Consider the following 24616-nt stretch of genomic DNA (forward strand, 5'->3'; position numbering starts at 1 on the left):
CAGAAGAAATTTTTCATTAGACAACACAGACATTGATAAACTAACACATGTATTTTTAAAAAGTGCAATGTATTAATAAACATTTTTATATATTTTGGTCTCAGTTAAGGTTATTACAACATTAACAGTTCCGTAAACCACATACAAAGTTGTCATAAAAACATTAAAAAAAATTAAAGGAACACACATTAACTCAAACTTGCTGTTGGTCCCGTTAGAGTCCATTGTAAGGCAAATGGAAAAAGGCACGGCAGCAGAATCGGGGGATTTTTTTACTGTACACTCAACTCATGTATTTTACTCAACATAAGTTTTATGTTCTACTTTCTTTGCAAGGTTTTAAATTAAAGTGAAGAATATTTGTTTTAAACAACCTTGCTTAACCCTTACAGTACTGTACGTTTCCAGGCTGCCTTCCCAGCAGCCGCTCAGAAGAACATGAACCAGTTCATAGCCTTCAAAGGGTTAAAACCAAAGCTGCAGTCAACTTCAAAAAAAGTCCAGACAGCTTAAGCCTTTCACTTCTCTATACAGGGAATGTGAGAGTAAGGGTCCGAAAACCTCCGTTTTACTTTTGCTGTTGGTTCGTATTCATCCAAGAGTTCCTGAGTGTGGGCCATTGCAGACCCTTGTGCAATGTATACAGAGTGGATTTTATCAGTTCGCCTTGCTGGCTGCTCCCTTCGTCTCACCATTATTTGAGACTCTTCGTTAGCCGAAATCCTGCCCTGGGATTCTGTACATTTGAAAATTCCAGGAGGAAGTTTTATGTTTGCTGTTGGCATCACTGGAGTTCGACGGGGCACTTTAATCTTGGACAGTGTTAAAGATGATCTGTGTCTTGAAGCCAGGGATGCAGAGGAAGAATTTGAAGAGGTTTGCAAAAGAGAAGGCACTTTGCAAATGTCTTTGGCAGGCATACTGGAGCTCTGAGCACGGCAGTGTAATCCAATAATTGCTTTAAAGAAACAAGATACTTAGATACTGAAAGCATGCATGAAAATGTAATTTGATACAAGGACCTGTGACCAGGTAACATCTGGTCACCTGGTTGTATGCAGTGAAAGATGTAGAATAAAAAACACACGCTACCTTAATACTGACCTTCGGTATCCATCCGTCCTGTTCTATCTTCAAGCAGACTCTCTGTGCTTGCTGAAGTCTCAGAGTCTACATTTTCCTCATCAGAGCCTCGCTGATCGAGCTCAGGTAACCGGTAAGTTATATCTTCCCTATATCAAAACAGAGATTGTAGCACTCAAGAAAACTATGTCTCTGATACAAGCAACTTTATGCAGCTCGTATTCAGAGCTAAACTTTCCTGCATGTAGTCATTAAATATTAATTCTCATGGTATTTTCTCTCAGCTAGTCCTTTGTATTTTCCTTTTAGCCTCCATAAAGGCCTATAGAACAGAATTAACTAGATCATTTTGGACAAAAGGTATACTGCTTTACTATCTGTATTACCTCCAACTGCAAAGGGCATGACCTACAGAGATAAAGGGTGACTTACTTTTCTTCTTTTATTGACTGTATGCGATCAATGAGAATCTCCTTTTCTCGGTTATCAGCTTCAGAAACTTCCTCTTCTTCATGCAGTGAGTCCAGTTCCGAGTTGCCACTGTCATTTCCTTTGGCCTGTGAGCTTTTACTCTGCAAGACAAATTTATGTGTAACACTTCTCAGTCATAAGGAGCTATAGAAGTCTTGACCATTTACTAGTTGTAGGGTGGAACACAAATGAGTAGGCCAAATGAAAGGCTGGCGGAATTGATGAACAGCTGTTAGTTACCCATACAGATGTTTCAAAAACTAATAGAAATTTTTCTATTCACCTGATTTCTGGGGTTTTGTTAATCTTTTTTGAAGCATAGTAATTTGATTTGCCAGCCTCAGCTTAGTTTTAGTAGTCACTTAAGTAATATTATTCCATTCAATACAAGTTACATTCAGAATGTCTATGAAATACCAGTCATGACAGAACAGGTCAGCAGCCCTGCATGCAGTCTGGGGAGAAAGTTGCACCAATCATGCAGTCTCAATTGTTCAAAAGAGTATTTAAAACCAAGTTACGACACATGTAGTAAGTATTTTAGTCATGCAATAGTACCATAAGAAAAAAAAAAACATGCAATCTTAACACAGGCAGCGTACATACCAGCATCCCCTCATAAGGGGAAGAAAACCCAAGTTTTACAGGCCAGAGCTAGAGAGAGATGAAGACCAAATTCACTATATGTGGGTTTTGATCAGACAGACTTTGGTTTGTCTTAATCAGTACAACCAAAACAAAAGTCTATTTGCCCTAATAGAACACAGCATATGTTTGTCCACCATTCATCTCTGGAGTGAAGGAATTTCTTCGCCATGGAAGAGACTCAGCAATCTTAGCTCTACTGGTTGAATTATATGTGAATAGGTTTTCACCACTACAAGAGCGGATCCCCACCCTGTGCCTTTAATGTACCAAACAGAGTCCAGTGCAGCTGTATATTTAGCTCCTACCTACAGCTTTGGGCAAGTCCAAATCCCTTTTCTTATCTTGCAATTGATTTTTGACTTACTGAATGGGGCAGACAGGATAAATAAGTAGCACATCCCTTCCCAAGCACTTGGTGGGATGCTTTCTGCTGGATGGTGTGGTTCTGTGGTTTGTTTCAACACTTACCGTATTCTGCTGAAGCAATGAGAGTTGTCGAAAAGCGATGCTCTCAGCTGCTTCCAGCTGATTTATTTCATTCATTTTTATCTTGTACTTCCTTATCTGTTCCTTTATGAGCATCTCTACACACCTGGACAAAAGGGCAAGAGTTTATTGAGCAACCTCATGCTATAAAAGCTCTGGGGACAACCACGCTGGGATGAGATGCCTCTCCTGGCTTGGGGATGTTTGCCACATTCACACATGGACGGCATGCAATCAAAACATCCCACTGCATGCCTTACAAGGGGCAGCACTGCCTGGAAACAGGGCAAAGAGTCCAACACAGCAAGCAAAACAGGGCAGACTGTTAAAGGTAACGGCACATGTTCTTCCTGGGATAACCAGAACCTCTCACCTGACTTTACACAACAATGGTAAGCAAACAGACATTACCATGGCTGCTAACTGCTTCTCCTTCTTCTACCTGTCTTCCCTGTGCTGGCACAGACTGGTACATACAGAATGAGCCTGCAACCACCCTGTTCCACCTGTATGGCCCCATGGGTCAGTAAGAAGTTACAAAAAGCTGTCATTTTTCAAACTCTGTTTTCATTGGAGGCAGATGCAAGGCTAGCCATGCACTGAGGATGGCAAGGGGCACTCAGAGAGCCAGAGCTGCTGGAGGGTGAGGAGAACAAAATGGATCAAGGACACAACCTTCTTCAATTCCAGGAACAACAGAAAAGAAATTATCAGGGGGTTCCAAGTATGCAGAAGACAGTTTAATTCTATATCTGTTTATTATGGCTTGTATTCCAGCAAAATATAGATGATTAATGTACAATCCCCCCAAAAGATTATCTTGATGTAAAATATAAGTCTTAAATATCAGGTTTGTAAGTCATCCTACTTTATGCTTTGTAAATTTGAGACAGGTGGAAGGACTCAGAGAAGGGCATATAAATTGGCAGCACTAGCAGAGCCAGAATTTAGCAACTCTTAACCTTCAGTTTCTCAGCTTGATATGAGTAAGGTTGTAACAAATGCAGGTAGTAGTACTGGCCTTCCATCATATTTCAAACTAATACTTTGCAGCAGACTGCTAAAACTTACATAGTTGTTTTTGAAACATCCTTCATGCTGGTTAAAGGATCAGAGGTATCAGGACAACGCAAGAGGCATGGAGCAAAAACAATGGCCAAGGCATTGGGTGACATACGGTTGACATCTTCTATCAAAGCCACTCTGGAATTCAATGTTCAAGGAAGGGAAAAAACAAAAGAAAAATAAAAGATTTTAAGCAAACTTTGCTAGAATACAATCTGATCAAACTTTGCCAGAGTTCCCAAATAACATGTAAGGAGGCCTCTAGGGTACTAAGTATGTACAGCAGTTTAAAGAAGTTTTTAAATTATTTCACACCTACTGAATAGACAGTTTCACGCATCAGAAAAACGAACAAGAAGCTGTCCAAGTTAAGCTAGTTTGGTAGCCTCTCAAAGTATGTCTGGTGATTCAGTGTCCTCCTCTTTAAAAATCACTTTTCCCTGTGTTCAGAGGGCCACTTTGAAAATTCTCGAGTTCCTTGGATAAGAGCAGCCCCTTTATCAGTACCATTTATCCCTGCTCGTAAGACTAGCACATGTGCAAGCATTTATAATGCTTATGCAGTCCCTACCAAGTACACTAACATCTCAGTTCACTATATACCCATCTGTATAAATCCTGGTGTTCAGACGACTCACCAAGTCTTTCACATCTACCTTGTCTTCAACTTGTTCTTAACTGATTTGATACAAATACACCAGATGGTAGAAGTAAGCATGCATCTGTTTTCAAGCACAACTATCTACTTCAATTCTTTCATTTCTAAACCAGCAGCACAATCCCTACACCAACACTGAAGCGGGATAAGATTTTAGAAAGCTTCCAAGAGGGACTCAAAGTCACATGGAGTTTCTCTCCAAATGAAGTAATTAAACTCATTACTTGACCAGATGGAAGATGAGTCGCTCCAAGGTATTATGATTTGCTTGTGGAAGCTGTTCAAGGACACTGTAAATGGCACAGAGTTGCTCCTGTTTTTCTGGTAGTTCTGCACAAGGGGAGAAAGCAGAAGATCATAATTGCTGTGCAACGCTAGTGGAAAGCCACCAAGCACTTAGTGACATCGTCTCAAGCTGTCTGCAACAGATAGAGATCAAATTCTTGGAAGTCACGCTGTCATTTCATTTACTGATTGTTATAACTGGATGTTAAAGTGCCCCTCATGGCGCTGCCATTTTCCTGCTTTTTCAGATGCTGCTGCTGTTAGCAATCATCAAGTGACACATGAAGATCTCCAACAATATTTAGGGTGCCTTAATCCCACTGAAGTTAAATGAATCTAAATATTTGAGATACCTGGATATCTAGATCTGGTTCAGAACATCAAGAAGAAAAAACCCTATATGAAAGGAAACCTATTCACATACTTAGATTTTAGAAAGAGCAGTTATACAGTGACATTATGCTACCATAAAAAAAAAAAGGAATCCTGAAGCAAGGTCAAGTAAACTAGAGGAGAAATTCCCTGAGAAGTGTTTTATGTAAAATGTCTAAAATCATTGCTGTAACTGTACTGGAAGGAAGCTGGTTAGCCAGCATGAGCATCTCAGAATTTCTTTTCCCAAGGACGTAATAAGTCAAAGAAAAACTATTGCTTTGAACACTTCTAAAACCTACCTACAGCTCGAAGAAAATCATTGTACTGCGCAGATGTCATTAGTGGATCTGGTAATTCCCGTAGCCATTGCTTAAGGATGCCCGTAATAGTGTGAATAGGGTAATTCTCCAGTTTCACTGAGTTTGGATCTGAAAAGAAGAGTTTTATTTAGAGCAGTTCATTCCTTTGATGTACACAATGGGACCCCAAAGAAATAACATTAGAAATGCTCAAATCTTTCACTTGGATTCTATGTACAGAAATTTAGAAGGAAGAAAAAAAAGTCTGCTGATAGTCACTTATATGTACTAAGCAGTTTTTTCCAGCCTGCAAAAATAATATACCCTGCATGGCCACCAAAAAGCTGTTTTGAAAACATTAAAAAGTGCCAGATACTTTCAGACAGAAAAGAATTGCAGGGAAAAGTGGTATCGTGCAAGGAAGTCAAATGGGCGGACAATGTTGCCTGACCTGCTTGCAGCAATTGTTTCAGCTCCTTCATACGATTTGCTGATCCTGATTTCCTGTAAATGCCTTCTGTGTAGAGGCCGTGCATCTCCACATACTCTAGTAACTTCTCCATGACAATGGGGACTGAATTTCTCTCACTGGTCAGGGAACTCACACTCACTCCAAAATGACGTGTTTCTGTGTCCTGTTCATTCTGGAATCGATACAGGTCAAGCACTGTGAATACCTGTTCCCAAGCTAGAAAATTCCATTGTTTCATGCTACAATTAGCTTATGCTTCCAGAAACAAAAGCTGAGTGTTTTATTCTAGCTTGCTACCAGGCTTTATCATAAGGCAGATTTCCTGAGCTGCAGCAATAAAGAAACTTCATGGTACATATTGAAGGATTTCTTTAACAGTTTGTCCAACACAGCACACATACTCTAGAGTTCTCAAATTAGCTTGCGTATCATCTTTTAGAAGAATGTTCTGTTTCTGCAACTGCAGGGCCTGCCTCTGACTATACGCAGACAGAGAAGAGAACTGTTTAAGCAATTTTTATTCAGTGCCTGGACATCCACTATTCATTTGCTAAGAAAAAAAGGCAGCATTTTGCATGCATCACTTACGGTATGACAGTACCACATCCTAGATGTACAGTTCTTACCTTTTTTCCACAGGATGTACAGCTGCTCTGGATTTTGGACATGCATTTCTTGTGACAAATCAACTTGCAAACTAGAGAAAGAAGCAGTTGTTACAAGCATTCCAAGTGACATCAAAATGTTAAGTATCTTGTCTTATTCAGTTACTATATAACTTGCACGTACTGTTCACTAAGCCCTATCTGTACCAGCCAAAGTTACAAGCAATCTACACATATTATAAACCAACTGGCAAGAACGAGGTGGTTTTACTTACCGTGGCAGAGACAGGCCTTTTCCATAGGCCAGATGTAGGATGAGCAGTGTTCACACGATTGCCGTATGCTCACTTGGTAGTTTGTGAATATGTGGCCATTGTGTTCTTCAATCTGTTGGGAGGCAGGAAGAAACTAATGGACTTTTTTTTGCCTTTTTAAAAAATTATTATTTTTAATAAAACTAACTATCCTATCTTAGATTTTTCCACTTTTATTTTACAGTTACAGCTGATGGTTTAGACCTTAAAACCAAATTTCACCCTATCTTAAGGCAGTTGGGTTTGCTGGATCATTTCATAACTGACTTGCCACCCTGGTTAAAGTTCATCAGTGCAATACATTAGCTATAGTTTGTTATTAATATTTAGTAGTAGTTTTCCTTTAAACAGTCCCATGATTGAGAAAGCCATGAAGTTTTAAAAGATGCTATGGACGAGCAAGAAAATGCTTGAGTATCACCTATCTCTGCATAAGCAAGATCTTTGATTTATGGAAGAAAGTTTTATATTGTGTCATATCTTCATAAAGAGGGTAGTGATTTGGCACGCAAAGTAAAACAGAACTTCAGTACAAAATCAAGCTCTTTCAGGAAGGTTTTTTTCTGTGTTCTGTGAGTGCAGCTGAGGACTTAGATTATTGCAAAATGAAAGTACTTACTGCACGATCTTGTTTTCGTTTCTTTTTCTGGGCTTTGGTTTGCTGCAGTGGAATACAAAACTGGCATTAGTCTTTAAAATTCAGACATTCCATTTCTGTTTTTTTCCTATTCAGTTTCCCAGACTCTACTTCACCTCCAGACATTTGAGACACTATACTGCCGCTTCAGCTTGGTATGCGGGTTGTCTGAGCTCACATTGTCAACCTCTTAAAAATCAACTGAGCTCACTGCCTGATGACAAAGCAATTCCATGTCTAAAGCCTTCAGAGAATTCCTAAGTTCTCAAAGACAATACACAAGCACTTTAAGATTCTGAAAATATTAAGAGTAAGTTAAATAATGAACAACTGTAAAAAGGTGTATCAGCATTCAGAATTTGTTATACATGATTTGTGTATGGAAAGTGTTTCCCAAATAATGAAGAACACTATGGAAAAGGCTTCTGAAGTAACACAGGTTCCTTACCCTAGGAGAGTCAGATTGTTTAATCATCCCATAAGCCGGTAACAGAGTAAGTTTTATACCTTGGGCTGCTCAGATTCCTCTTTTTTTGTATATCCTCTGATGAATTCATCCAGAAGGGATTGGAAGAGATTCAAAACCAGCTTGACTTCTTTCTCTTCCCTTTTTTTGGCCAGATTTGTAACTAGAAGCTGGTAATTTTCCACCAGATCTTTGTAGCCAACATGGATTTGCCCATTCTAGAGAAGGAAAAAGTATTATTAAGACAGTCTTTTTGGATACCATTGAGACAGTTTCATGTTTTCATGTGCTGAAGTTCAGAGGTGAGGAAGTACATTCATGATTAAAGTAAAATATAACAGCCCATGACAGAAACAAGTTAGCACACTTCCCTACTACACTGTAGAAGGGCACTTGGCTGAGACAAAGCATTGTTGGAAGAATATTGGAAAAGTTGTTGGCACCTCTCTTTGGTGTTTAAACACAGCAACATTAAGAGGCTGAAGACAGCAAAATGCATCCATTTCTAAAAATAAGTTACAGCTGAGTGAATGAGAAAACAAAACAATGTGCTTAAGATTACAGCAGAACTGTAAAATATCCTTTTTCAAGTCTAACATTCAGCTTTGAATTCTACGCTAAGAATTTAATTGCTTTGATAAAGAGCTGTAGGTCAAGCATCTAAACTGCACACTCATTCATTTGTTACCTACTAACTTGTCACTTTATTGAGACTTACTACTTACAGGAGCAGAGTACATGGTCTTGATGTTTCCTCTAAACTTCTCTGTGGCTTCAAAAAACAAACATTCAACACCAGACTTCTGGGAGCGTAAGTCATTGATCTAGAAGGCAAATACATCTGCATGAAATTCCATTAAAACAAGAACATCCAACCAGTATTAAGCTTCAGTTGCTGGGCTTAGTCATCTACGACCATTCCAATTATTTAAAACAACATTTCTTAATGCTCTGTGATGATGATACAAAATAGGACAGTCAGGTAGTTAGGCTCTAGAGAACTCTATTTCCTTACAACTCATGCTTTTTGTTTTAATACAATTTTTGCTGCCCACTTGTTTGTAAACAAACAAAGACCTTACATGAATGCCATGAGTATTTAATGTAATATAATGTCTTCAGAGACTTAAAGGAAGGAATAGGAAGGGTCTTAATGCAGACCTAATTTGGTCAAGCTATCAAATCAATTCCCCTTTGCTTTAAATCATAATATGAATTTGCACCTAGAAGAGTAGTCCTTAAAATTCCACACAAACAGTGAACATAGACTTGAATTTTATCATAGTTGAGTGTTTTTTACCTTGTTTAGGAGGAACTCATCAAGATGTTTCAGTTCATTGGCATTCGCAATCTCACGGGCCATGGAAGCTCGCCAATTCTGAGACACACTTGAGATCTTGCTGATCTTTATAGTACGGTTCTTCTTTGTTTTACTGCTCTCTTTCACGTGGCGCTCCCCTGCCTGGAGGCGACTTGGCTGTCCAGAAGAAGCTGGGAAAGAAATTAATTTGTACATTAAAGCAGGATGACTGAATTCTGCAGCATTTGTTTCCTCAGTAGCCATGCAAAATATCACAGAAAAGATTATATTGGCAAGCTGAGGATTAAGTCACTGAAACTCACCTTCTGCAACTTTATGGGTTCCTCCTGTTTCTGGAAAGAGGACACAAGATACAAGGGAGAGGCCATCTCCTTCATCAGTCACATCAGGACTCTCCTTTGGAATTTTCTTGTCTGGCTTTTTCCCCAAAAGTCTACGCAAAGGACTTTTAAAAGCAGACCTGAACACAAAAGCAGATACAAGTATGTCACATTAGTAATGGAAGCTGGCTCCACTACAAGAAAAGGCTCTTTTAACAATAACTCACAATAGCATTAACCTCTATTGTGCGTATTTACTCTAAGTCCAACCTGCAGAAAAACTAAACAGCACATCTGGACATTCTGCTATTTACTAGATTAGAGCACTACCTTCAACATACACAGAGGCAACACATCATATATCAAAGACATAATTTTTGGCTCAGGAAGTCCCCGAGTTGCAGAATGCCAGAAGCTGGAGGAGCAGGCCAGGAAAACAGCATTACATGCTTGCTGGGTTCTTAAGCTTTTCTCCTGGTGTCTTATTTCGTCTGGATGACAGTATACTACACGAATCTTTGATCTGAGCCTGTATGGTGGTTCTTAGGTTAAAAAGAACCAGTTCAAAGACAAGTGCTATGCAAGGAGCAGAGAATCTGTTCCTCGACAGGGTCAGATATCATGTTTACATCAACACGAAGCAACAACACAGCCACTCACGTAGCTGAGGTCAACACATGTCTCTCCACAGTCAGTCTCTCAAGATACCCAATTCAGGTATTAGTGGAAAATCTCCTTTTTTCATTTTCTTAAAAGCAGGCCAGCCACACACAAAATACATACTTGGCATCTATTTGGTGACTTGCTGGCTGCATGGAAATGACTGCATCTGAGGGAGGCAAGACATCACCGGGCTTCTTTTGCACAGGATGTTTCTTGGTGCCTTTTTCTTCTTCTATCGTATCTGGTGATTGCTACAGTAGAGAGGAGTCAAAAAACCAACATACTGAGTGAAATAGATTCTTTAAATGGTTTTAAAAACTAGAATGATGAAGCAAACTTTTTTCCACCAAGACAAAACACTTTACCCAATAGATACTAGCTTACTAATATAAGATCGAAGTATATTTCATGCTTTGATAGAGGATCCATTTCTTAAAAACTAAGTTTTCAAATTGTTGTATAATATTTCCTAATTAGATTTTTTTACATGGATATCAAGTCAAAAAAATCAACCTGAAAGGAACAGAGGCCTACAGAACACACTGTAGCCAATTATTCAAAAATCCTCAATATTTACAAACAAGGATAATTAAGTGTAAGGATGTACAATAGCATCAGTACCTGACTCATGGCAACAGACTGGGCCAGTGTTGAGAGATCACTTAATGAAGATGAATTCCCCTTCTTTCTGCAATATTACAAGATTAGTTTCAGAATATGTATTTTATAGAAGTCTATAGGCTCTTAATATTTACCACCTTTTAAACAACACACGTATCAAAATTACATCTGAGAGAGAATCCTGATCAAGTCTTGCAACTCACTTTAAACGCAAAATGTACTGGAGAGTTAAAAAAAAGGTATGTCAGATTTCCTGCCATATCAGAGGGATGATGCTTGCAAACTGCAGGTTGCAAAACCCTTGTTTTTGATGGACGAAAACCACATGAAAATAAACTCCAGACAGTACTTTAACTAAAGCCCTGACTCTCCATTTTAATTCAGCAAGGCAGGCTTTGTATGTTTTGTTTGCTTCTGAAAACATTCTACCCATACAGATTCAACTGCAGGACTGGGAGTCAAGAAAAAGCAGCAGTTGTTCATAGCTGTTTTCTCCCATAACATAGCCAGATGTACAGGCTCTCAGGAGCTCTCCATCTATTTTAAAAATATTACACATATCTGTTTTCTGAAAAAGTCAAAATAATGAGGAAGCTGCCCTTACTGTAGCCGATCCTGAGGAGACTTATCCGCACGTGTTCTTTCATCCAAAGACTGACTCAGCATATCATTCTGATCAGCATCAGTCTGTCTCTTTCCTTTCCACTTCTCTCTCTTGTACTTTAGCTTCCCTGGGTCATCCACATATCTCTGGATTGCGGAAGAAGTGGGACTATCCAGATCTTTGGTTGCCTTCTGAACAAGACGTTTGTTTTTATCTGCCCAGCATTCAGCTGGAGTTTGAAAGCTCCCAGTAGCAGATAGCGTATTATGAAGATTCAGTGCAAGATTTGTCGGCCTTTCGGGACAGTTAAAGCTTTGGCTGCCTTTTATCTGGTTCTTTTGATTCCCTTGTGTTTTCATTCTATCAACTGCCTTATCATCTACTTCTGATACAGGTGGTTGCTCAGGAATAGAACTACTTTCTTTTATCTCGCTTGATGGTGGCGTGCCTGAAAGAGCTTTTTCTTCACTTGGACTTTTCTCTCCCTCGCTGCTTCCTTGAAGGACAGTATCTTGTGCTGTGGATTTCTTTGGCACCGGAACAGTTTCCAGGGCCTCTTCAGAAGAGGTTTGCTCCTCATGGCACAGTAAAGGTGGTCCTTCGAAGGAAAACAGGACATGCTTATTCTGTAACTCGTTATGTTCCAGCCCCCTCTGCCGGCGAGATTCACGTTTTTCCCGGCTGTTTGTCACTTTCTCAGAGCCCTCTGTCATGTTCTTCTGGGGTAACGTGGCTTTTTCAGATGAGCTCAGGTTTTCGGCTTGCTCATTTGGTGTTTGATCTCCGTCCATAACAGCTTGATCCAGCTCTGACTTGTGTTCCACTGGCAACTGATCTGTTGCTGGTTCACTCTGCTCGTCCTTGCTCATATAATTCTCTCTGTCTTGATCTTCCTGCATTTCTCTCTGCTTTTCTTCAGCTTTCTGCTTTTCTATAGCCATTTTCTGAAATCTGTTAAGAAATTGTTAAGATGAAAACACAAATATTTAATGCCCAGCAGTCAAGAAAAGTACCTAACTGTTTAAATGCAGTCTAAATAGTAATACAGACATAAAATACAACTACATTTACAGTCCCACTATGACTGCATGGAGACTTGCTTGTTAGGACTGGCATGCATCAGTGCAGCTCAGCTGAATAAGGCTCAAGTACTAAGCACTTCACCAGTTTCCGCACACCACTAGCCATTTGATACTGACTGTGGTATCACATGGTAATAACTATCTTTAAATTGTTTACTAAGTGAACATATCACATAGAAACTGAGCTTGGCAGGTGAAGCCAAGCAGCTAAGTGGTTAAAATGCATGTTTTCATATCATATTGCTCCTCTTCCTTTACCTCTTACGCTGTAGATGCCCTCTGACCATGGCTTGCAGGAGACAAATTCTCCTCTTCTGCTGAAGGTAGCATTTTCGCGCTCTGTATCTTCGCCATGCTGACTGAATATAAATGGCAGCATTATTCCTCTGCAGTGTCATCCTAACACAACGGGAACGCCAGCAAGCCTAAGAAGGAAGATTTCTAAAGTAAGGGAGAGGTACTTGAAGGTGGGAAGTGTTATTTGAGAGGGTTTGTTTGTTTGTTAGGGAAAGAAGATTGGCAATTCTCAAAGATACCTGTAAAACTATAGCAGCCTGCCGTGTTCTGAGAAAGCGTCTCCTTTCTAAAACCATCCTGAGCCAGCTCTGAAGAAGAACGATTTTCCTCATCACTTCTTTGTGTAGTGTATCCTGTAGTATCTGCCGCTCAGCCTCTTTCATAAAAACCTGCTCAGTTAAAAGAGAAGTTCATCAATACACAGTTAATAGGAGCCTTTCAGACCCCAGCAGAGGCACCTCCACAAGCTAAAAATGAGAATGGTAATGCTTATTACTGAACCAAACCTTATCAGCTGACAGCACGCCCAAAAAGTAAAAGTCCTTTTGTTTTACCAAATCTCAGTGTTTGGATTCTACAACATACAACTGTACTTACAGCCTTCAAATCATAGAACCCTTCTAAAATGAAAACACTGACCTGTTTAACAAATGCCTATAGCAACAATTTCCCAAAAGCAATATCCACATAATACAGAATTGTACTCTATTGCAAGAAGACAGGTTGGCATCAAAACCAAGGAGGCAACTACTAACATCTGTGTCAACATTTGCAAGAGTTAAAATAGCTCATTTAAATACAAAATGCAGAAAAGAGTAACACCTGTAAATGAACTGCACTAAGGTTTGCAGTGTACGTCAGTATTTCTTACTGGCTTATGGAAAGTTTCACAGACCTTGGTCTTCCCTATTTGATAGTAGTTTTCATTCAGTTTTAGTTTCTTCAAATAAACACAAATATCTTCCTTAGAGGCTTTGGCATTTTTGGGCAGTAACACCTGAAACTGGTCTATGAATTCCTGTGAAAAGCAGAGACAGCAAGAGATCAAAGTTAGAAGGTAATTCACAAGTTTAGAGTTTTAGCTTTATTTTAGAAATCTAGTTAAGACATCTAACCTATAGGAGACTGAAAGTACTTATTTCTCACTCCAAATTGAGCTATTTTTTCCTACTCTGTAAAACGCAGGCTTCATTCAGCCTCCTGTTAACGATAAAGATCACCTATCTATAAAGCTACATGCACAGAGTATTTCATAGAACACTAATTCACATACAGAGACGGTAGTGTGCAGCACCAATTGCTTATATTTGCAACACAGCACTCAGAATGCTTTCCTTCATGCAACAAGTAGAACAAGTTACTGGTAGATGACTCGCACAATAGTTTAGACTACAACTTGTCACCATGCAGGTTCTGTCAAAACTACAATGAATTTTTACAGTTCATCCCAAGTGGTCGTGAGCTTCATATGAAGAAAGACACAAAAGACTTTGAGGCAATGCTTGTTTTTCCAAAAAAAGGAGGTATTTCTGAAAGCATAATCCACTTCCAGTTCCTTACATACCTGGAATGTATATTTGGCACTGTAGCCAGATCTTCTGATTCGCACAGTTTCTAGCATGCCAGTGTATCTTAACTGTTGAAGCACCAAGCTTTCATCAAAAAGCATCTCTTTCTGAAAAAGATTAGCAGTCAACAGCTAGTAAATGTCTGAAGAGTTCTATTTCTGTCCAGGAGAGAAAGCACATTCTGTTTTCACACCCTAGTTACCTTTCACCTTTGTACAGAATGACAGTGAACAAGTCGAAAGAGATATATTACAGGGTTAGAAGACTTAGATTCTCAGCAGTCAGATCAGCTCAGCTCTTAAGGCAGCCTTACCTTCTCAGCATTGGAGCGGATGCAACGGATGAAGAACGGCTCAGCTTTACCCAGTGTCTCCAATAACTTACTAAGTGAAGTCTAAAACAAAAATATTCAGAAACATTTTTCTTTAGATATCAGCATTTTGAGCTGCATTTGATAGCCGTACAGCTTCTTCCTCAGAAATAAGGTTGCTTCAGATCTGATGGCTATACAAAATCCTATTTCCTACAATACGGATGTTCTCCCATACTGCACAGCACATCTCTGTATTTGTTTTTACCTTTTCTCAAGGTAATTAAAAGTGGGGTTCACATGTACTGTAACAGTAGCACTAGATCTGCATACAAGGATGAGGCTGATTGGTACAGAGAGCTAACACATTTCATAGCATAAGGGTAGTCTCTAAATGTAGTCTAACTTTAATCAAGTAATAAACCCTACTTCAGACAAATCCCAAGAATAAAAACCACTTTGTCTTTCAAGCCAGATCAGCCTAGATCAGCCCAGGAAGGTCTGTTCCCATGAGGTCAGGGTGCACTCAGAGGTGTCTGCCACCACATCAGTCACCTACCTGGAACTGTGCACTTATGCTAGGGGGTTTCTTCTTTTTGTGTAAGTGCAATAGGGATTTTGTAGTTCGATCATGCAGAGTCATGCTTACTATAAGCTTCAGAGATTTGGAATCCAGCAAGTTCTAGAAGAAAGTTTTCATAATCAACAAAGCACAAGTCTCCTAAGGATAAACATTTCTGTCCATCAAAATGAGTAAGAATGAAAGCAACTACCTAGAGCTCCACATTCAATGACGTTACACTTCATCATTATTTCTATTTTGGACAAAAGCAGCTGCTTAAGAGTGAAACTTTTCCATTGCCCCCTCCCACAAGGGTAAAGTGAAGAAAGTGATTGACAAAATCACTGTGTTTGCCTTCCACAACTTGATTAGAAACGGCTTTATGTATTTATGGCATCTCTAGTCTAATTAAACAGATGCCAATTCACAATTCTTTCCTGTTCAGCAATTCTTACAAAGGTGAACATTCACTTGTCCTTTAGATTGTCAAAAGGGAAGTTTTAGAGGATAAGTGGTACAACTTCCTTACACTATGAAAGAGTATTTTCTGAATGAGTTCTGTCAATCAAAATGAATGTTCACAGTGAAAAAAACAAACAACCCAAAAACCAAGATAAATCAAAATTTACTGAATAACTTTACCTTGGGAATGATCTGCTTTTGTTTGACACCTCTACTTTTCCTGTTAAAATATTAAAGATCATTTTAGAAAAAAACCACGATTTTTGGTTATTTCAGTAAGCCATAAGTTGGTGCAATTTATGAGGCAAGACAAAGGATAGAAGAAAATTAGCACAACAGCATCAGGGTGTGTTCATGCACATCTCAAAGTGATCAATGCAAGAAATGCAAACTGCTTCGCAACAAGAATTTTTTTTATTTTTAAACAAACTCTGTAGGTATTGGAAGCTTTCAAAAGTGAAACATTTTCTCTAAAGTTAAAGCTATTAAAACTGCAATGTTGCATAGACTATTTTTGTGCAAGTTATTCTATTTAGCTAACTGTACAGTCATTGAACTCTTGTCATAATACTAAGGTATTATCAAATAAAAATACTGGATTCAGAAGTTATTGCTGCTTGCACCAGAATCCCTGTGAAAGCACTTAACTGCTCACAGAAGAACAACACATGCCCCAGCACTCCACTTACAAATTCTGGTACGTGTGAGGTCATCCCCAGAACCTCCTGGGGCACTACACAAACCCCAGGCATAGCTCTCACCGCTCCCCACCAGTGACCTAGAAGTGGAAGCTCTCAAAAACAAGGCTGTAGTTCACATCCTCCTAATTCTAAGCATGTTAACTCTGTGACGTGAGGCATGTTCCAACTCCATGCCACCCAGTTGACATTTATTTCTTATACAATGGACCTCAGATTGATTTTCTTACACACGCACACATGTGCACACATAAAGAGTCTTGATGCAGGACTATACACAGCATTAGCATCCTGAATTTCAGGAAACCATTAGTTATAACTTGTGAGAGATTTCATTGTTGAATATTTTGCAACATGCTTGGGTTTTAAAGCAATTTTACACGAAAAGTACATTTAACTTTCAGCGAATGCAATGAAGCAACAAAGCATTCTCTATAGCCTTTATATTTTTTAGAAGGAATTATTTTATTTTTAATTGTCTTTTTTATTTTTTTTGCTGAAGACAAACTTGGGACAAGTATATTTTTTATGGACTAGAATAACTGCTTGGATATTGTTGCACTTTCAAAGCAATACCTAGAGCACCAGAACTCACATGAAGTGGGAGCGGTGTTGAAGTCGACTGAGTGACCGAAGCAGCTTACAGGGATCATCACCCTGCCATGGAAGTCCTTTTATACTTGCGATGATTTGTTCATGCATGTCTCTAAAATGATTCACAGCAAAACAGAGATGGCAAAGAAAGACACACAGCCATGAGGGGAAAAAAAAGAGTTAAAAACCCAAGAGATCCCATCACCAAGTGTGCTCCAAACAGTAGCAGGTCAATCCCAGACTACTTTTTCCTAAGTATGAATGATTCTGAGGTCAAGTCAGCACTTTCTACTCTGTCAGTGCCTTAACATTTAATTACCAGGGTCTCATAATAAACTTATTCTCTAATTCTACCTTTTAATGTAAATTTTTCAGCTATCAATTCAGAAAGCAGAGGGAAATTTAGCAAAACATAATTAATGGGCAAGGAACCTTTCTGTTAAGCTAAGTAGCCTTTTCAGATAGATACAAGCTTCTTCATAATCAAGCAGTAAATATTTTTATATATAGATTTGCCTACTAAAATGAGGCTGCTGAAGCAGACTTACATTAGAAAAGTTAAAAACTAGCTATTACAGGAATACTTGATGAAATTTTGTTTTTCATTTCCATTTCAAACTTATTCACATGTTTAGCTTTTCAAAGTAAGCCTGGGATGGTACCTAATTCATGGCAGATTCTATTATTTTAAGCATGCACTGTGCTTGTGAAGTGTTGTGTCTTGGCACAAAACTTACCTTCTTTACTCTCCAGAGAGGCACAAACCAAAAATAACAGAAGCATAAGAATCATTTCTGACTGTTAGATGCTATCACCATTCTGAGCTGCTCACTGAGGCAGCAACATTGCTACAGACAGTTGCTTGCTTCCCTTGGTACCTCTGAACATTTTTTAATATCAAGCTTTTGTTTTCAGATATCACAAGGAAATAGATATGTTACACTATGACCAATCCTTTCACGTGAATTGTATCTTTAGTTCTTAGTTGCCACAAGTGACAGAGACTGTCCAGGATGAAGTAATTATGAAGCAGCATGAAGTCACTACTTCATGTGTACTTCATGGCTTTACTTCTACACAGAGCATGCTCAGAAGGTTAGTCTGTCCAGGAATGTGCCTCCCTGGTCTTTAAGTGCAGGCCTATTTCTACTTACTTCTTGTTTTCATAAAAAGAAATGATGTCTTCAAAAGCATTTATATCGAAATCCTCAGAACAATCAAATGAGAAATCAAGCATTGAGCAGCTGCAAAGGGAACATGTATAAAACCTAAATACTCCATAGAAAGGCAAATATGCCTATACAGAGTAACATGTGGAGGCAGTTCTTGCCCTGCCTCCTAATCATGTCATAAGGCTGCAAAAAACATGAGTGCTCCTACAAATCCTTCAGTGACACAGACCAGCTGCAGAGGAACTCACAATGCTAAAAGCAACACATACAAAGCACAGAAGACAAGAACTCCAGTGGTAAATGGGACTGAGGCTATGTCACCAACATTTGGTAGTGCTTGGTCTTACATAAAATAAGCTAGAGTATTGTTTTGATAGTATTAAAAAGGGCAAACAAAACAAGATAGAAGAAATAAAACTTGCTATCCTTTTGGAAAGATCTAGTTCACATTTGATATATGTGAAAAGGCAACCCAGCAATTCAGGTCTTTTCCCCGATATGGGTCAAGTATGTGTTTCTCACCGATAAACTTTTTCTACTGGTGTATTTGATCTCTGGAGTTCTCCAAGGGGAACTCTGGGTCCTTGACGTACCACTCCTGTTATGAAATAATCAACAAGTTGAATTTTGACAAAGATATGAGCATAATAGACAAAAAAAACACCCCACCAACTGTAAAAAGCAAAATACCCATCCAAGGGTCTGGCATTTTTCTCTAGTACTTTAGCAATCAAGCTAGACCACTTTTTCTCAAACTGCTTACTACTAGAAAGTAAATTGCAGCTGCTCAGGAAAGCTTTTCAAAATTAGTATTTAATCCCGAATACTCATTTGAAACTTCAGGGAGGTCTGAGAAGATCAAAACCAGTGATAAGAGCATACGTATTAGAACTAGTAGTATCCTCCCCAACTTTTACAAATAGGACATCAGATTTGGCACAGCCTGCTGGAAGTGGTGCACTTATTGGAGGAGGAAGTCCAAATGATCTCAGATAAAACAGTGACAATCTCTTTGGTATGTGAGTGTTAAGCCATTTTCACAAGTCAGTTTTGTCCACAGTACCAAACCAAGATCGCATCTGGACGATAAGGTTTTGCCATAAACTAGTTCTGTCAACAAGCACTAACCAATCGTATAGTATTTGAAAGCGTTTCCAGAGCATTTTTTCATACCGTACCTGCAGTCTTCTGAGCTCTCTGGCGTCCAGCCTCCGCAAAGACAGCCATTGCTTGAATAGCTGCTCGCAGAACTGCCCAGCGGAACACAGCGACAGGGTCCATTCCTATCAGCTCCCGAACGTAAGCACTGTCACTGCTTCGTAGTAAAGCAACGATATCTGGTCTCATGTAATCCATATTTTTCTCTCTGAAATCCTGCAAAACAGGCACATTGAACCACAAGTTCTCAGGAAAGCTGTGTTTTGATCCAAGATATTAATCACTATTCAGAATAATTTATTATTCTAAATAGTTCTCACTATAGCGAGCGTTATCCTCCAGTCTACACCATCACAAAAAAAACTAAAGTACTTCTAAGGACACATCTGATCCAGCCCATCCCCAACAGGTTTTCTACACCCTGACAAAAACTATCAGAAAGGCAAGGAATGGTTTGGTTTTTTTTTTTTGTGGCCATCAGATCTATCACCTACTTTTATCTGGTATTTAACTTTCCCAGCAAAGTGTCGAATAATAAAAGCAGGCTCCATCACTGGGGTTCCAACAAAGAACTTGTTCTCCTCATGCTGCTGTTTGAATTTTGCAAGTAGAGTTTGGTTGGTGGCATGTGGAAAACTAGGAATACAAAACAAAAGATGTCAGCTATTTTTCAAATACAGGTATGTTTATTGAGGTGCAAGGTGACAGAATGAAGAACACCTATTGATCCTTGTGGAAAGTATTGTATTGTCCAAGATCGATACACTTTAATTGAGACTTACACACCTGCTTTCAATCTTAGAGGTGGTCTTTGTTTCTGCACCAAAACCAACAGCTCCACATATAGCAGAATATTCTGAGGTTTTAAGTGTATGTCAATGCTTCCTCCCACTTCACTAGTCAAGTTTAGTTAGCACCACATAAACTGTTTACCACATTTGCTACTTAATGTTCCAAAGACTTACTTACATGCATTTAACTGTAATTCCACAATAAAACACAAAAGTGAAAGTCTGTAAGTTTGCTTAAGTCAAAGTTCAATTTTATCACCAATTTATATCACCACCATATCGGAGTAATTAAAAGCAAACTAGAGTGTAGATCATAGCCATAAGATGACCCTTTGCTCCCCACAACATTCCTTTCCCTTTTAAAGTGCTGTATTTCTGTTCCCTTTCACAGTCCTTCCCTCCTCCCTGCCACACATTTTTTTCCAGAAGACATTTGTTGCTTACTTGCTTTCTTCATCCAGAAGATAGAAGAGGCCAGTGGGCTTCTTGCTGATTAAGTGAATGCAGGCCACATTATCAGTATAGTCAATATTGTGCCACGTGATCCCTTCACTCTTATATTCCTCCTGTGTAGCTCAAGAAAATTCCCTCATCAGTACAGTGCCCTGACCTTTAATGTCCTGTGATCCAAGTGCTTAAAAGACATTCTTGAACAGCTATGGCAAGTCGAGTTTGTTAGTTCAGGCAGCAGAAACAAAAATAAGGAAAATTTATAAATAAGAACAGAACAGCAGGCATATTGGGTCAGATCAAAGGTCCACCTAGCCAAGTCACTCAACAGTGGATGCTTGGAGTAAAACTATTTAAAAACCAAGACAGTGAAAAAGGTTTTGCTGTGCCTTCCCAGCAATCAGCAGTCTACAAACTTGGAGTTAAACATCACATCTTCAGCATTACATTCAAACACTATGTAGACATATATTGGAGGAATTTAAGTCTATTTTTCTCTTCCATAGGTCTTGTATTAAGGGAAGTGACAAATATTTAATATTAAGTTCCAGAATTTCCAAATTGCACTGTCAGATGAAATAAAAGAAGTTTCAAAACAGACAGTTAAGCCCTACACAAGAAGAACACCAGAACTTCCCTAAGGAAGCAATGTAAACCGCTTAGGTTCAGAAAATTTGGAGCTCTCTTTGACAACAGAACTTGAAGCTCTTCTGCTGAAATGACAATGCATTAAATGCTTGAAAGGACAAGCTTCCTATTAAGATATGGAACCAAAACATCAGTTTTTCTTAATGCTGTAAATGCCCACAGAAAAAACCCCTAATGATAAGGTACTAATGTGAAAAAAGGTATCAAACAGAAAATTAACTAAATGAGTTTTACATTTAACAAAAGACAAAGAGCACCTCTCACTGTTCTCTATGATGACGATAAGAAATGGATTATTTTTAAGTAGGTAGAATTCAGTCTGCCTAATGACAGACTGCTCAGTGTGCACTCTGCATTACAGAACTGAATTCCATTTTCCACAGACAAAAAAGCCTTTCTTTAAAAAGATATAGAGATCCCCCTCGAGGGCTCTCATGCTGCAAGAGATACAGGAAATGGGTCATTGAAGGATTAAGCTTATTTGGAAAAAAGGCATTAGGAAAAAAGAAAACAATGTAACTATTTACTCTACTTAGCCTGGATAGCCACTTCTGTCGTAAGTTACAAAACAGGGACCTCAACATCATGTTTACATATGAAGTTTGTGTGTTTGGTAATTTTCCTCTCTTTAAAATTCTTGTTTAGAGTTATCTACATGTTGTTGACTAAATACCACATACTACAGAATGACTTCTTTCTTTCAGCAGAGTGACCTGAGAACAATGCTTTAGCACAAACAAGAAAAAATCCAAGTCTACAGCAAAACCCCCCCAGACTTCAGTCTGGAAACAGAATCTGTTAGCTCTTGCAGCACTCAAATCGCTCCCTAAGATGATACCATCTGCAAACAAGTAAATCAACATACACCAGTAATATCAGGATTTCAGAACTACTGCCTATATCAACATAAGGTTGTATCCCCTAAATGCAGTCAGGTGGAAGAAGCAACAAGGACTGGTTATTAAATATTTACAAACTGACAAAAATAAGATAAAGTTTTTCCCAACCATTAAAACAAAACAAAAACCTGAAACAAACCCCTCACCCACCATTAAGAAAAAAAAACCAAAACACCCACAGACACAAAAAAAAACCCTGAAACAAACACCTCACCTACACTTTCAAAGTTTACAGTTTCATCTGACTTCTGTCTGGGATTGCCTGAATGTCTTTTTAGTTTTTTACAGTCAAGCAGAAACTTAATGCCAGCTCTCTGAAGAAAGACTCCGCTATCATTAGTATACATAGAGCACTAAATACAGCAAAGCTACAACCTTCAAACAATAACAAGCAATAATAAAACAAGAAATTAAAAAATTAGACTTTTGGAAATATATTAAAACAATTACAAAAATGATGCCATGGGGTTTTGCAGAATAGTGGCTAAGTCTGCATAATATAAGAACACTTGATTAAAAAAGTTTGTTTCAGCAACTCTAATTTCTTACCTGTTCCAATTTGAAAATATGCTGATTGAAATAATACTGAAGCTGCTCATTTGCATAATTGATACAGAACTGTTCAAAACTGTTGGTTTCAAAGTCTTCAAATCCAAAAATATCAAGTACACCAATGGACAAACACTACAAGAAGATGTGGAAATCTAGTTAAGCAATCTGTCACACAGTGACTTAACCCATGACAGCTAACCATTACAAAAACACTGCAGTGTAATAGATTTTGAATATTTAACAGTTATGTCTATTGTGAAAACAGAGTTGATTAAACATTACCAAGAAATTTACCATGGACTTCAGAGATTCAAAGTTTATCCCAGATATCTGACCATGTCATTTACAGCAGTGTTTGTTAGTTCTAAACACACAACTGTCTAAAGACTTGTTTTTGTGAGAAACTTACTGTAACAGATTCCTCCATGTCCTTCTTATTAAGGAGTGCATGATTAATTCGCAGAACAATCCAATCAAACAGAGCACTGTATAAGGACTTTGCCATTGAATCACGAGCTGTTATTGCCTGCAGATGAAACAATGTTCAGAACTTTGTTTAAAAAAAAAAGCGCATTTCTATTTCAGACCAGTGTCACTTAAAGATTACAACTCTTGCACAGACAACTAAAAACAAAATTTTCATTTAATGTTAACTTCTAACTTTCCAAGTACCCGTCACTAAATGTGAAAGTGTACCATACTAGCTTTTCTTAACAGAAAAAAGCAAGTTTCAGTTATTTAAAATCATTCTACTAGTGTTCTTTTACTCACCTCATTGAGACTATATGGCAAAATAAGCTTATCATTAGCAGTCACAGTTTTTCTTTTTGTTAGCACTTCTACTAGAATTTCTCGTTTAACCTTCAAAACAAGCAAGAACAAGAGTTACTGTCACCCTCAAACTCCCCAACGAGTAATTTGATAGCAACAGCGGGGACACAATTTCCTCAGAGAAGCCCAAGCTCTTTGACAACAGCTACACTTATCATTCATCAATAGCTTTACAAGTTCTTCAACTTCTTTACATTATTCTCAGCTTAGATTCATTCAGACGTTTCCCTATGGTGGCGAAGAACACATCTCCACTAAATTTATTCCTGCTCAGCTCTATGATTAGTGAGTAAACAAATTCTACTTCCATGCTATGGGCTATATTCCATCCCCAACGACAATAATTTCACCAGTTTCATCCATTTCCCCTCCCATGAGATAAATCTCATGGAAGTACCACAAACCAGATCTACATATACCAAACAGGGCAACAAGATATTAAAATAAAATGCTGAGGTAGAAAAATGACAAAAAGGTGTATCAAACATTAGAGCTGAAGAGAAATACTCTACTTTCAAAAGCTGAGAAAGAATGTCCAACACTTCAGGAGGTCCTACTTCCAACCCTTCATCGCGGCCTGTAGCTTTCTTCTTATACGTAACGTTGCCCAAATACAGAATAGCTGAAAGCACTGAAAAAATCCTAAGGAAGAAAAATTGAATTTTATAAGAATTTTTCTTACGTGTTCATTATAACAGGTTAGCAGACTTAATTCCACTTCAAGAATGTGTCTGTAAGCCCTCAAATACTCAGATCTCCTTGCTTCCTACTGGACTAAATGTGATCCCAACACGTATACAGTTTATTGCTGTTCATGAACAAAAGCTTAAAGGATTCTGCTTACTGTTTTTTTGTTGCTGAAAGGAAGCCAACCATCTCCATGGCTTGTTTTAATCTCTCAAAGTCATGTCGGAGATCTTCCCCATCTTCAATTTTCAAGTTATGCTGTGAAGAGGGATCCATAATAAAAGGCAAAGAATGAAGCCCAAACATCATAAGAAAACAAGTATAATCTGTTCTGCTTGCTTTCTTGTTTAACATAAGAGACAGACAACACTTACCAGTGCACTGGTAAATCCCTGTCACAGATTACCTGATTGAGGTAGAAATAATCTTCAGGTTGCTTGAGGTGAAATTCTTTACGCTCTT

The 24616-nt window shown here is 38.5% G+C and overlaps 1 protein-coding gene across 1 annotated transcript in view; it reads right to left on the reverse strand.

Moving 5' to 3' along the window:
* Window positions 1-518: 518 nt before the first annotated feature.
* The window catches only part of MYO9B (myosin IXB), a 34993-nt gene continuing 10895 nt past the window's right edge, over window positions 519-24616 (reverse strand). The window contains 36 exon segments of the mRNA XM_009707562.1: window positions 519-958; window positions 1084-1232; window positions 1516-1655; window positions 2671-2794; window positions 3760-3891; window positions 4636-4741; window positions 5371-5499; window positions 5822-6014; window positions 6469-6539; window positions 6723-6834; window positions 7381-7422; window positions 7906-8082; window positions 8590-8688; window positions 9165-9355; window positions 9488-9645; window positions 10289-10419; window positions 10790-10856; window positions 11394-12344; window positions 12734-12900; window positions 13012-13161; window positions 13668-13790; window positions 14337-14447; window positions 14654-14734; window positions 15210-15332; window positions 15855-15894; window positions 16968-17078; window positions 18661-18736; window positions 19317-19512; window positions 19791-19932; window positions 20532-20653; window positions 22634-22768; window positions 23046-23162; window positions 23408-23497; window positions 23980-24109; window positions 24312-24412; window positions 24561-24616. Of these exon segments, the coding sequence (XP_009705864.1) occupies window positions 519-958; window positions 1084-1232; window positions 1516-1655; window positions 2671-2794; window positions 3760-3891; window positions 4636-4741; window positions 5371-5499; window positions 5822-6014; window positions 6469-6539; window positions 6723-6834; window positions 7381-7422; window positions 7906-8082; window positions 8590-8688; window positions 9165-9355; window positions 9488-9645; window positions 10289-10419; window positions 10790-10856; window positions 11394-12344; window positions 12734-12900; window positions 13012-13161; window positions 13668-13790; window positions 14337-14447; window positions 14654-14734; window positions 15210-15332; window positions 15855-15894; window positions 16968-17078; window positions 18661-18736; window positions 19317-19512; window positions 19791-19932; window positions 20532-20653; window positions 22634-22768; window positions 23046-23162; window positions 23408-23497; window positions 23980-24109; window positions 24312-24412; window positions 24561-24616 (5483 nt within the window).

The sequence above is a fragment of the Cariama cristata genome, unplaced genomic scaffold, assembly GCF_000690535.1.
Source record: "Cariama cristata isolate BGI_N322 unplaced genomic scaffold, ASM69053v1 scaffold18309, whole genome shotgun sequence".
NCBI lineage: Eukaryota > Metazoa > Chordata > Aves > Cariamiformes > Cariamidae > Cariama > Cariama cristata.